The following is a 12546-nucleotide window of genomic DNA, read 5'->3' as shown; positions in this document are numbered from 1 at the left end:
ATTTGTAACTGTTCTTATAAGATCACCGAGTCCGCTATATACTCTACCCCTGAATATTTTCAGGAAATCCCCGCGTTATAATTTCACGTTTTTTATTTTATTTTTTTATGTTTCCACATAAACCTAACAAGCTATAGTGGCCATTGGATTTGCTTAAAATTAAAGTTTTTGATGGAAAATATAATAAGATTATCCTTTCCGGAAAAATATATTTTGACAAAGTATACATATGGACAATAATAAGGCAAAGGGTGTACAATTCGTGACTTTGTCGTCGTACGACGGAAATCAAATCCATCCACCGGCTGTGAACTATTATATTATTACATTCAAATGCCAAAGTTATGATATATAATAACGAACAAACATGTATCCACACATTTCTTGGCCTTGAAAATGCCATCGTGTATAGTTGTTCACTTCCGCCTGTACATACATACATTTCCGCTTCTTTCCAAACAAGGGTGTAGCATCTGTACGCACATCACGTCTATTACGCAATAAGTTCCCTCCATCAATTGTATGTCCCCGTCACTTTTTTCTGCGCATTGAATGGACGTGCTGCTGGGACTCCTTTTCGTACATCTGCGATGCGTGCTGTGTGGGTTTAGAAATACATATTTCCCATTCACAGGCCAGTCAAGATTGGAAAGCTCTTGACTTTCTCAGCTGTTGTATTAGTGGGACTTTCTCCTTTTTTCTTTGGCGAGGATCACTGTCTATAGGTGCGTTTCGGTTTGTCGACTAAATGGCTAACGTGTTCAACTGTCTGATCAATCTTTAGCCCTCGGCTCTCCATCGACAGTGTTGCAGCCGACTGTTTTTTTTTTAAATCTTTCACTGTCTGTTACTTAGTAGTATAGGCAGTCTCGACAAATGAGGTCGGTTGTCCCGGTCAACGCGGTTCTTGTCTCTTCGTCTTCCGAGAAAAATTTAAATAATAACGGGAAATCAAACAGAAATTCACGAAAAAAAAAGCCGAGTTTTACAAGTGTCTGCCTCCATCAAAGTTCTAAATGTTATATAAGGACTCCCGTTTCATTCGGTCTATCGGCCATTTCTTCTCGATTACGACGCAGGACAAATAACCGTTTTTCGACATACCCCCTCGACAACTGATTACGACACAGGACAAATCGTTTTATTTTTTTTTGTCGCGATTTGCAATACCTAAATGTTATATGCTGTGTAAACTGCCGACTTCTGTATCATGTCAAACCCAATTCTTATTACATATGTCGCTGATGGCGTTGTAATAAATAAGTAAATAACGGCTCTTAGATCGTTTTTCATTTCGACTCGCAAACATTGTTATTAGACACTATAAAAGCTGGATTGAATAGCTCTGAATATTCATAATTGCTGCTCTTCTTTCTCGTCAATAAACAGATGCGCTCGATAAGTATATATCAACAAATTCATGACCAAAGATGTTCTGACAAAAGTTTACGAGTGTTGCTGAAATAATAAAAGTTAAATATCCTAATACAGTTGATTATTTTCTCTTGATTTAAAAATGGATTTCAATGCAGCAAACTGTTGAAAAACACCCGGAAGGTCTTTTTTTTGTGTTAAATTTTTCGATGGACAATGTTAACCCTGGTGTAACGTACTTCTGTGTGCCCTAGGTCATTATAAGATATTTAGTACGGTCCCTATGGATTTCTTTCTTTTGACCTGGGACTCTAACGGTTCCCGAATGGCCGGCGCCGGTCCTAATTTGAAGTGAATTAGGATGAGAAAATACTCTCTCTTCGTTCCAGGTTTGATTTGAAACATCCCCCTCCCAAAATAAGTTTTTAGTTTTTTACTGTTATAACAAACCAAAATACTCTTTTATGTTTTTCTTGATGGCCTTTTATGTACATTTATTTCTATTTCTGGGGGTTTTCGGAATCACAGCACCAAGGCCAGCATCAACTTCCTCTTTTGATGGTTATGTATAGTCAAATGATATGGCCCAGCAGGAGTAGGTTTCTATTCCCTTTTCGTCATTGAAGCGCGCGCGTTATATTTGCTGCTGAATTGTTTCCCGAAAGACTTTCGTCCCGCACAATGGGCGATTGATCAATTTTGACGGGGCCACAATTTATATCGTCGGTGTACCGGGCTGGATGATGATGCCTATAGAAATCGTAAATATTCCGAGACGGGCGATTTGATGCATTCAATGACCGAAGCGTCGCGGTTTCTTATATTATTTTTCTTTCTTTTTTATTTCCCACGTTCGGTTGGACGCTCGTCGAAAAGGCTACAGCAATCAAATAATGAGCGACACACAAGATCCCACCACCACCGCTGTGTGTGTGTGCTGTGTGTGTGCCAGAGAGAGAAAGTAAACAATTTTTGAATCGCTCGCGCGGTCGATCGCTTTGTGGCGTCGAACAAAATGGGAAAAATTCACTTTTTGTATTCGGCACCGGTTAACTGGGCAAATCCAAACCCATTAATAATTTTTTTTTTTAATTGTTTGCTCGGTAAAAAAAGAAATGTTTACAGAGATATGACGTCAACTCAATGTCCATTCATTATTGACTTTGTGTCGAGTCCCACAAAGGAGGCGAATAATACAAATATTGACATGTAAGGATGACGTAAACTGTATAAGCGGATTATCGTTAGTCATTATTTATACTCAGAAATAAAAGTATGTTGACTCTTGCGAAAATAAAAGCTACACAACATGTGGAATTGAATCAGGGCTTTTTCTCTGACGACTGAAACTGGTAGAGGATGACGAGATACGTTAGTATCGTTCCTATCAACTGCGAAACGAATAAACTAAATCAATGTAATACAATCTGAAATACTTGCACACTAAAATGAAAATCGCTCATCTGATATCGACTTTTACCTTTGGCAGCAGCCGAAAGTTGACGTCAAAGTAACCCAGTGAAGATATTTGGGGCAAATTTTTGAACGTGTCCAGCGCTAAAAAATGTACCTTATAAATAAAATTAACAGACTTAAACACATCTAGTAATACTCATGCAAAATAAAATATTGTACGAACTTGTTTTTGAAGATGGAATTGGACACAGTTGATTTTTCGCAGTAAAATAACAACCTTGAAGGCCTGCAATAAAAAAAATTCAGAATTGACATTTCTACCTGTAAAAATAACTGCTGAACATGATACTTTGCGATGAATTTCAGTCGGAGTCCAGACGATGAACCAGAAGAAAACAAATTTTCGTAGCATATTGACTAAATATATTGTTGCCCCTAGTCGAGTCGTGCTCGAAATATTATTCCAAGTGTAGAAGAAGTGGGAAATCAAATCGACAAAGAAGTGGGTGACGGATATCAAAAGGATCAGCCCGAAAGTGTCGTTGATTCCATCGACCACATTTCCGGCCAGAACCAGGCTGCACTTCCACTTGCGGATATTTTTCTCGTTGATTACCTTCGTGTAGTAGATGTCCTTTCGTATTTCCTCGTAAAATAAGGAACTCAGCCAGGCCACAGAGCAATACAGAACTAGCGCGCTGATTGGCAATATCTTGGAGAAAAACGCTAACACGGTGATGCATTTGCGGTAAGTGGAATCCTTGGCAAAGTCCGGAAGGATCGCCGAAAAAATGAAGAGTGTGTTACAGATTTCCTATGATAAATAAATGCATGATAAACAGCAGTGAAGTAAAAATATTTTGAAAAACGTCTATAACTATTTAGACCTACCAGTAGCGGAGACAGGAAACCAATGAGCAATAATTTGCGCAACAATTTGTGATTGAATAATCGGCAATAATCTGAATCGAATTTGACGATGTGACCCCACAGAAGCTGCCATTGGTTTCTTGCGACGTAAAAGATTTGATGGGAAACTAAAACTATGAAACAAAAATTATTCACGTAGTCTATCCCGATATTCCAGTCTAAGGTGGCGGACGCGGACAATTTGTTGGCCAACAATTTCCGAAACGTATCCAAGTTGTTATCGATATGGGCCCAGGTGCCCAGCAACAACATGACAAGGCCATAGCGTCTTATTGATTTCCGACTCGTAGGATAGAGATCGATTCCCAGAATTCTCATCCAAATGAAAAGAGGTCGGAAACACCAGGAAATTCCAGCAACCACATCGGTGGCAACAAAATTGTTTTTTAAGGGCGAGAGGACTACCAAATGCATTCAAACCACTTGATAGCTACTCTGTGATAACAATGAAAGCATAAGAATTCTTATTTCTGAAGAGCGAACGGAAAAAATAGACGTGTATTATCAAGTAGTTGCCGAAGTGGTCTGCATGACAATTTGGTAAAAGCGTTTGTGATGTTAGCGTGTTCGTTTATTGATTTCTGATATATCGAATGGACTTTGCGGGGGCTTGTATAGAGGAAGGTGTGGTATGGACAAGTTATAAGGCAATTAATAAGTTATACTAAAGCCATTATTTCTAGATTATAGAAAATTAAAACCAATTTTTTAGATGCCTAACTGTACAAAACATTCTGTTCAGGTTCAATCATTAGTTTCCGAAGTTTGAAACTGATAGAGAATTCCCAGGTATGTTAAAGTTGTTCCAATCAACTATAATGGGAAAACATTTTTCACTATGAGATGCAACACAATTGTTTTAATTTTATTTGATACGAACCTTTGGGATTAACTGGACATTGACATCGAAATAATCCAAGGCGGAAATGCAAGGTAAATTCTGAATGATGTCCATTGCTAAGAAAGAGACCTAACGGTAAGTGAACATAATACACTTCGTTACGCTCTACAAATTGTTTGCGCTAGTGTAATAAAAATGAATATGACGTACTTGTTTTCTCAGATTAGCATCAACACGGTCGATTTTATGAAGGGAAATTGTCACCTGAAAAGCCTGAGAGAAAAATATAAATAGCCACAGGCATCCTCCTATAAACCCATAAAATTTTATTTATATAAGTTTTCTTTTAAAAAATAACTTACGCTTTGATGGACTTTTGCGGGACAATAGACGATGAACCAGAGAAGAGAAATCCTTGACGACATGCATATGATTGAAACGACTTCCAATTGGTGACTTAAAATGCTGCTGACAAAATAAAACGAACGTGCAATAAATTCGACGGAAAAGTGGGTGATTGACACCAACAGGATCAGGCCGAAACATTCGTTAATTCGGTCGACTAATTCGTCGACTAGCGACAGACTGCGCTTCCATTTGCGGATGTTTTCCTTCTTCAAATTGGACAATTTCCTCTCAACATCCTGTTGAATCACCCCGTAAAACTCGACACTTTGCCAAGTCACCGAGCAAAATAAAACTAACGCACTGATTGGCACTATTTTGGCGAAATAAGAGAAAAAACAAACGGAAATTTGGTAGGCGGATGCGTGCGGCAAATTGGTTATTTTGGTTTTGAGGTTGTAAATCATTAATCCGATTTCCTGTAAAGAAGTAAAACGATTTGAATGTATTGTATAAAAGATAAACCAGGGCTATATACTTACCGACAGAATGGGAACGAATCCGACGAATGCGAAGTAACGTCCAATTTTGTCACGATTGCGTTGAAAATAAGCCAAATCAAATTTCTTCATGACGTCCAAAAGATGAAGCCATCGCTGACTGTGGGCGATGTAAAAAAAAGCTGGGCAAACAACACCCATGAGAGTGAAATGATTGATGACATCAATCCAGACATTCCAGCCAAATGTAATGGATTTTGAGATATTTGAATTCTTTGATCGGCTAGATACGGGCAAGGGAAAATTGTGGAAACTGCCATTAGCCGTTAAGGTGATGCTAGCCCACAGGCATGTGAATAATATTAAAAGTCCGTAAAAGTAAGTAATTTGGCGAAATGGATTACAAGTAGGGTTTAGTTCTATCCCTAAAATGCGCATCCACATAAACAGAGGTTTAAAACACCAAGAAATATTACAGCATGGCGGTTCGGCTGGAACGACTTTTTCAACGACCATTCTGGGTATGATATGGCGCAATCTATAACACCAACACAACCTTCACTTTGCATGATACCAACAGTTACTCGATTGACAATATAGGTTGTAACGGGCATTCATAACAGTTGATTCAGAGTTTATTGATTATTTTATGGATGCGTCGTCGCTTGAAAAATTGGTTTTTGACGTAAGTGCATTATTTAGACGTACAGGCTAGACAGGCCGAATATGATGGCCAACTACACCCACGATTCTTGAGAAATACATAGTTGCAGAGAAAAGGAGATAGGCAGATGATAAATGACCTATACTTAAACTACAACGCTAAGTAGCTATAGCATGCAGTATGAAAAGAATATGGGAAACTAACAGAAAATTATGAAATGCTGAACTCCAAGGTATTTCTGTCATTATTCAGTCTTAACCATTTTCCGAACTTTGAAACTGACAGAGAATCACCAGGTATGTTAAAGTTGTTCCAATCAACTACAAGAAAACAACGTATTTAAAATTATAATTTTCACTGATGACGCAATTCTTATCTTTTATTATGCAAACCTTTGGTATTAACTGAGCATTGACTTCGAAATATCCCAAGGCGGAAATTCTGGGCAGGCTCTGAATTATGTCCGCTGTTAAGAAAGAGATCTTTCGGAAAGATTAACACACGTACCGTCGTTATGATAAAATTGAGCTTATCGAAATAAACGACAAAATATACACCATACGTACTTGATTTTTCAGATTAATATCAACGTGATCGATTTTACGAAGTGAAATTGCCACTTGGACAGCCTGAGAGCAAACAAATGACACGCGCATTTCTTAATAATGACGTAATTAAGTTGAAAGATTAAAATTTTAAATATCATATAGGCCTACGTCGTTATGTAATTTTGCCGGACAGCAGACGAAGTACCACAGAAGAAAGATCCTCGATGACATGGATATGATGTCAATCAAATATAGTTGGTTCCTTAAAATGCTGCTGACGAGATAGAATGACCGTGCAATAAACTCGACGGAAAAGTGGGCGATTGACACCAATAGGATCAGGCCGAAACATTCGTTAATTCGATCGACTAATTCGTCGACTAGCGACAGACTGCGCTTCCATTTGCCAATGTTTTCCTTCTTCATCTTCAATTTCCTTTCAACATCCTGTTGGATTTCTCCGTAAAAGGCGGCACTCTGCCAAACCAAAGAGCCGAATAAAACTAATGCGCTGATTGGCAATACCTTGGCAAATATAGCGAAAGAAATCAGATAAATCTGGTACACGGTTGCATGCTGAAAATTTGTTTGATTTTTAAAGTTGAAAATTATGATTCCAATTTCCTAAAAGGAAGTGAAACCATTTATTTTAAGTATTCGCGAAAAATTCAAAGGCCATTTCATTACCGACAGAATGGGAACGAATCCGATGAATACGAAGTAACGTCCAATTTTGCCACGATTGCGTTGGCAATAAGCGAAATGAAATTTCTTCATGACGTCCAGTAGACGAAGCCATCGTTGGCTGTGGGCGATGTAAAAAAAAGCTGGACACACAATGCTCATGAGAGAAAAATTATTGATGACATCGATTCTGAAATTCCAGACAAGTGTAGAGGATTTTAAAATATTTGAATTCTTCGGTTGCATGTTCGGTATAGACGTGAACAATTTAAAGTAATTAGCAGTGAAGCTGAGGCTAGCCCACTGGCATAATAATAGCATTACAAGACCGTAGATAAAGATAATTTGACGATATGGATTGCTAGTAGGATCGAGTTCTATCCCTAAAACGCGCATCCAAATGAACATAGATTTCAAACACCAAGAAATGTTATGGGGTGGGACGACTGGAACGACAGGGACCACTTTTGTTACGACCATCCTGGGTGCTGAAGGCTTCCTCTATAATAACAAGCTATAACGTTTATATTTTGCTTATGGCTGAGCAGCAGTTATATGCGAAGTCAATAGTCACGCTACATTGCATGAGGTATGAAAACTGAAAAAGTGTGCCAATTGACAAACGGACATACCCCGGTTGGATTGGTTGGATCACAAAGTTTATTATTAATTTCATGCTGCGTGCATGTGTTGCGCTTTATAGTACTTGAGAAATTGGTTTCCACGGTAACTGCGTAGATATATTTGCATGGTAATTCATTGGGACTGACGGTCAAAGCGCAGTAAAACATATTGATCGGATAGAACATATTGCGCACTGAACCATCAATATCATGTCATGATTTAATTAATAGCCTATACCTACAGAAGTAATTAATCTGCACCAATTTTATTTGTACTTTTCTGGCCTTCTTTTGTACTGAGAAAGAAAGCAAATCCTATGTGCTAGATAGTAATATTTATTGATCTCTGATCTCAAATGGAGTTTGTGGTGGCGTGTTATAGGGCAAGCCAGGTGTGGGGTGTTAAAAATTTAATCAGCAAGCAGTGAACATCTTAACAATCTAGATGGGTACAACAAGTTAATTTCTCCAATACATTACATTCTTGACGATTCTTGAAAAATAGTCGCATAAAAAAGGAGGTGGCCAAAGAACGCTCGCCAAATACCGTACTAAATTGGCGCTCTAAACTAATCGCTTTTACAGAGCTCTATTAAGCAGTATATGACAAACAAGCCCAACATTTTGAAGTGCTGCTGAACTGCAAGGTATTCCTGGAAGTATTCAATCATTATTTTCAGAACTTTGAAACTGACAGAGAATCACCAGGTATGTCAAAGTAGTTGCAATCAACTATACAAGAAAGCAACAATGAATTAAGCTTCATCACTGATGATCCAATTCTTATCTTTTATTATGCAAACCTTTGGTATTAACTGAGCGTTGACTTCGAAATATCCCAAGGCGGAAACTCCGGGTAGGTTCTGAATTATGTCCGTTGTTAAGAAAGAGATCTTTCGGAATAAAGATTATGTAACACACGTTATGCTAAAAGTTATTAACTCAACGATAAAAAATCCGCAACGTACTTCATTTTTCAGATGAATGTCAACGTAATCGACTTTACGAAGGGAAATGGCCACTTGGACAGCCTAAAGGCAAACAAATAATAAATGTAAACATTCCAAAATGATCTAAATAAGAAGTGAAAAGTAACATCAAATTCTTAGCCTATACGTTGTCCTGAACTTTTGAGGGACAACAGACGAAGTACCACAGAAGAAAGATCCTTGATGACATGGTTATCATGTCAATCAAATCCAGTTGGTTCCTTAAAAAGCAGCTGATGATGTAAAACGAACGTGCAATAAACTCGACGAAAAAGTGGGCGATCGACACCAACAGGATCAGACCGAAACATTCGTTAATTCGGTCGACTAATTCGTCGACTAAATTTAGACTGCGCTTCCATTTGCCAATGTTTTCCTTCTTCATCTTCAATTTCCTCTCAACATCCTGTTGAATTTCTCTGTAAAAGGCGGCACTCTGCCAAACCAAAGAGCCGAATAAAACTAATGCGCTGATTGGCAATATCTTGGCAAATAAAGCAAAAGAAATCAGATAAATCTGGTACGCGGATACATGCGGCGCTCTTTGTATATTTGTTTTAATGTTGTAAACCATGATTCCGATTTCCTGACAGAAGTAAAACGATTTTAACGTAAGGCGATTGACTCAAAAGAAACTTTTTATACCAAGAGAATGGGTACGAATCCGACGAATACGAAGTGACGCACTTGTTCGCCCCGGTTGAATCTACAATAAGCGAAATCAAATTTCTTCATGACGTCCAGTAGACGAAGCCACCGTTGACTGTGGGCGATGTAAAAAAAGGCTGGGCAAATAATAGCCATTAAAGAAAAATTATTGATGACATCGATTTTGAAATTCCAGCCAAGTGTAGTGGATGTTGAAACATTTGAATTGTTTGATCGCTCGGTTAATGGCGAGGAAACAATGAAGATATTGCTGTTAGCAGAGAAGTTGATACTGGCCCACTGACATAATAGTAACATGATCAGACCGTAGATAAAGATAATTTGACGATATGGATTTCTAATAGGATCGAGTTCTATCCCTAAAACGCACATCCACAAAAACAGAGGTTTAAAACACCAAGAAATTTGATTATGCGGTGGGACAACTGGAACGACAGGGACCACTTTTGTAACGACCATCGTAACGACCTGGGTGCTGAAGGTTTCCTCTATAATAACAAGTTACTACAAAGTTTATATTTTACTTATAGTTGACAGTTATTTGCGAAGTCATGCTACATTGCATGAGTGAGGAAAACTGAAAAAGTGTTGCGCCTACAGTAAGCGTTCAGCCTACATCGGCTGGATCAGAGTTTATTATTAATTTCATGCGTGCATATGTATTGCGCTACTTGATAAATTGGTTTTCCGCGGTAGACTGCGTAGATATAGTTCCATAATAATTCATTGGGACTAATAGGATGCATCAGTCGTCGATGGAAAGGTCAAGCGCTTCTCTTGATTGTTGAAAAGGTTAGCACGCATGTAGAAGGTTTAAAGTTTGTGCTATTCCGGATAAAACATATTGCACCGACCCAACACCGAACTCATTTATCATTTAATTTACAGTGTAATTCACCTGCCACTTTTATTTGTACCGATTTGTACTTTCTGTATTTCACCTAACTGCTATAAAATTTTTACAAGTATAGATTATGAACAAAGGCCGAGTGTAAACTACAACTGGCAATAAAATTATGAATTTGAAAACTATTTAATAGCGCCTTTGCGATCATCAGTCATTTCTCTCCGAAGCATGAAACTGGTAGAGAATAAAAAGGTACGCTAGAGTTGTCCCGATCAACTATATAGGAAACGTGGAAAAAGTTATCCAACAAATTATTATTATCATTATTTTTAAAATAAGGGGCTACCTGTGGTATTAAATGAAGGCTCACGTCAAAGTGACCCAAAGCCGATATTTTGGGCAAATTTTGGACTATGCCCAGTGCCAACAACGAAACCTTGGATCAAATCAAAAATTTTTATCTCCCTAAATTACCAAGACGTAATAAATGTCCGCAACAAACTTGATTTTGCAGATTATTATCAACACTGTCGATTTTGCGAAGCGATTTCGCTACTTGAATAGCCTGAAATTGAATAAAGGAATAAAGTTAAGTTGTCCCATTTCCTTTAAAATAGTAAATGATACTACCCGGTGGTGAATTTTGGCGGGACTGTAGGCGATGAACCAGAGAAAAAGGACTTCCGAAGACATGCTGACAAGCGTAATACAGTCGGGTTGATTGGTCATCGAAATGCTGTTAACGAGGTAAAACGAGCGTGCAATAAATTCGACAAAGAAGTGGGTGATGGATATCAAAAGGATCAGCCCGAAAGTGTCGTTAATACGATCGACAACTTCTCCGGCCAGAACCAGACTGCACTTCCATCTGCGGATGTTTTCCTGATTGACCTTGTAGGTCCTTTCGATGTCCAATCGAATCTCTTCGTAAAATAGAGAACTCAACCAAACCACCGAACAATACAAGACCAGCGCGCTGATTGGCACGATCTTGGCAAAATAAGCAGTGGCGGTAACAAATTTACGGTAACTCGTTTCATTCGCAAAATCTGGTATCTTGACTAGTAGATTGTAAATTATTATCCCAATTTCCTGAGTCAAAATCGAATCAATTAAATGAAATAATGGCATGTTTAATACTACTTAAATACGCTTATACCGCTAGTATAGGGAAGAATCCAATCAGCAGAATTTTTCTCAATTTCTCGTGATTGAGTTTGCAATAAGCGAAATCAAATGTCTCCATCACGTTCCAGAGACGCAGCCATTTGTGGTGAGCCATGTGGAAAAACGTCGGGAAAACAATGGCAATAAAACAGAAATGATTCAACGTATCAATTCGGGCGTTCCAGCTCAAAGTGGTGGACATGGAAACATTCAGCGCGTTCGTCGACTGCTGCTGGGTGAACGGGAATGAGATTTTCCAGAATTTAATTGCAATAAAGTCAACGCTCGCCCACTCGCACATGAGTAACAGTAAAACACCATACACGTTGATGAATTTACTGAATCGAAAGCACTTGTGGTAGAGTTCAATTCCCAAGAGGCGCATCCAGATGAAAAACGGCTGGAAACACCAGGAGACGTTGCCATTATTCGATTCCTGAACCGCTGATGGGGACACTTTGTTCCCCTCCATGGCCGGAAACAAGACTAACTCACTTTGACTGCGAGTCCGAACTCTAATAAAGTTTCTGAAGAGTCTCGTCATTCTATATTTCACTAGAATTAGTAAGTCACGACTGCACACACCAAAATCAGCATGAGATATTGGATTTCTAGGAGATAATATCGACTGGAGAAATATGGTTTAATCAAAATAGATCACTGGTTGGGCACTGCTACTCTGTGTGGTGTCGGTATTGATTCGGATATGCGTACGGATGCAAAAGGAAACATCTCATGATGAAATGATGAGGATATATGTTTTTAGTCCGCCGTTACCATGGTAATATCTCCCTCGCCGCGTTTTAGTCCCGCCCTTTTATAGTGCGTGTCCGGCGCGTGCTGACATTTATCTTGTCCATGAACTTTGGCGAGGGATTTATATAGCCTAGAAATCGTACAGTCATAAGCTTACTAAATTTAGATTGCCATTTGCCGATATGCCATCTCT

The 12546-nt window shown here is 38.6% G+C and overlaps 3 protein-coding genes across 3 annotated transcripts; all 3 read right to left on the bottom strand.

The window, feature by feature from the left end:
* Window positions 1-6324: 6324 nt before the first annotated feature.
* On the bottom strand, window positions 6325-7395 carry LOC124316042 (gustatory and pheromone receptor 39a-like). Its single transcript, XM_046781780.1, has 6 exons — window positions 7306-7395; window positions 7144-7194; window positions 6787-7095; window positions 6637-6699; window positions 6463-6552; window positions 6325-6390 (listed from the first exon to the last, which is right to left on the bottom strand). The coding sequence occupies exons 1-6, from the start codon at window positions 7393-7395 to the stop codon at window positions 6325-6327; spliced, it is 669 nt and encodes a 222-aa protein (XP_046637736.1).
* Window positions 7396-8327: 932 nt separating this feature from the next.
* On the bottom strand, window positions 8328-9483 carry LOC124315644 (gustatory and pheromone receptor 39a-like). The gene is made up of 4 exons (XM_046781446.1): window positions 9042-9483; window positions 8894-8956; window positions 8729-8818; window positions 8328-8657 (listed from the first exon to the last, which is right to left on the bottom strand). The coding sequence occupies exons 1-4, from the start codon at window positions 9297-9299 to the stop codon at window positions 8589-8591; spliced, it is 480 nt and encodes a 159-aa protein (XP_046637402.1). The 5' UTR covers window positions 9300-9483; the 3' UTR covers window positions 8328-8588.
* A 1019-nt stretch (window positions 9484-10502) lies between these two features.
* Window positions 10503-12157, bottom strand: LOC124315355. Its single transcript, XM_046780987.1, has 5 exons — window positions 11590-12157; window positions 11061-11522; window positions 10933-10995; window positions 10777-10866; window positions 10503-10706 (listed from the first exon to the last, which is right to left on the bottom strand). Exons 1-5 carry the CDS (start codon window positions 12139-12141, stop codon window positions 10638-10640), a joined length of 1236 nt encoding a protein of 411 aa, XP_046636943.1. The 5' UTR covers window positions 12142-12157; the 3' UTR covers window positions 10503-10637.
* Window positions 12158-12546: the final 389 nt, after the last annotated feature.

This window comes from Daphnia pulicaria, chromosome 11, assembly GCF_021234035.1.
Source record: "Daphnia pulicaria isolate SC F1-1A chromosome 11, SC_F0-13Bv2, whole genome shotgun sequence".
Lineage (NCBI taxonomy): Eukaryota > Metazoa > Arthropoda > Branchiopoda > Diplostraca > Daphniidae > Daphnia > Daphnia pulicaria.
The sequence above is the reverse complement of the archived record's forward strand: the minus strand, read 5'-3'. Positions and strand labels throughout refer to the sequence as shown.

Coding starts and splice junctions, on each gene's coding strand:
- LOC124315644 (XM_046781446.1), bottom strand. CDS start 9,299: ATGAAGAAGGAAAACATTGGCAAATGGAAGCGCAGTCTAAATTTAGTC. Junction 8,957..9,041: donor CCTCAAAAGTTCAGGACAAC/GTATAGGCTAAG, acceptor GTTTGCCTTTAG/GCTGTCCAAGTGGCCATTTC. Junction 8,819..8,893: donor ACATTCATCTGAAAAATGAA/GTACGTTGCGGA, acceptor TTATTCCGAAAG/ATCTCTTTCTTAACAACGGA.
- LOC124315355 (XM_046780987.1), bottom strand. CDS start 12,141: ATGACGAGACTCTTCAGAAACTTTATTAGAGTTCGGACTCGCAGTCAA. Junction 11,523..11,589: donor GATTCTTCCCTATACTAGCG/GTATAAGCGTAT, acceptor ATTTTGACTCAG/GAAATTGGGATAATAATTTA. Junction 10,707..10,776: donor GCCTTCATTTAATACCACAG/GTAGCCCCTTAT, acceptor TTTCCTATATAG/TTGATCGGGACAACTCTAGC.
- LOC124316042 (XM_046781780.1), bottom strand. CDS start 7,395: ATGAAGAAATTTCATTTCGCTTATTGCCAACGCAATCGTGGCAAAATT. Junction 7,096..7,143: donor CTTTCGCTATATTTGCCAAG/GTATTGCCAATC, acceptor TTGGTTTGGCAG/AGTGCCGCCTTTTACGGAGA. Junction 6,391..6,462: donor ATGCTCAGTTAATACCAAAG/GTTTGCATAATA, acceptor GTTTTCTTGTAG/TTGATTGGAACAACTTTAAC.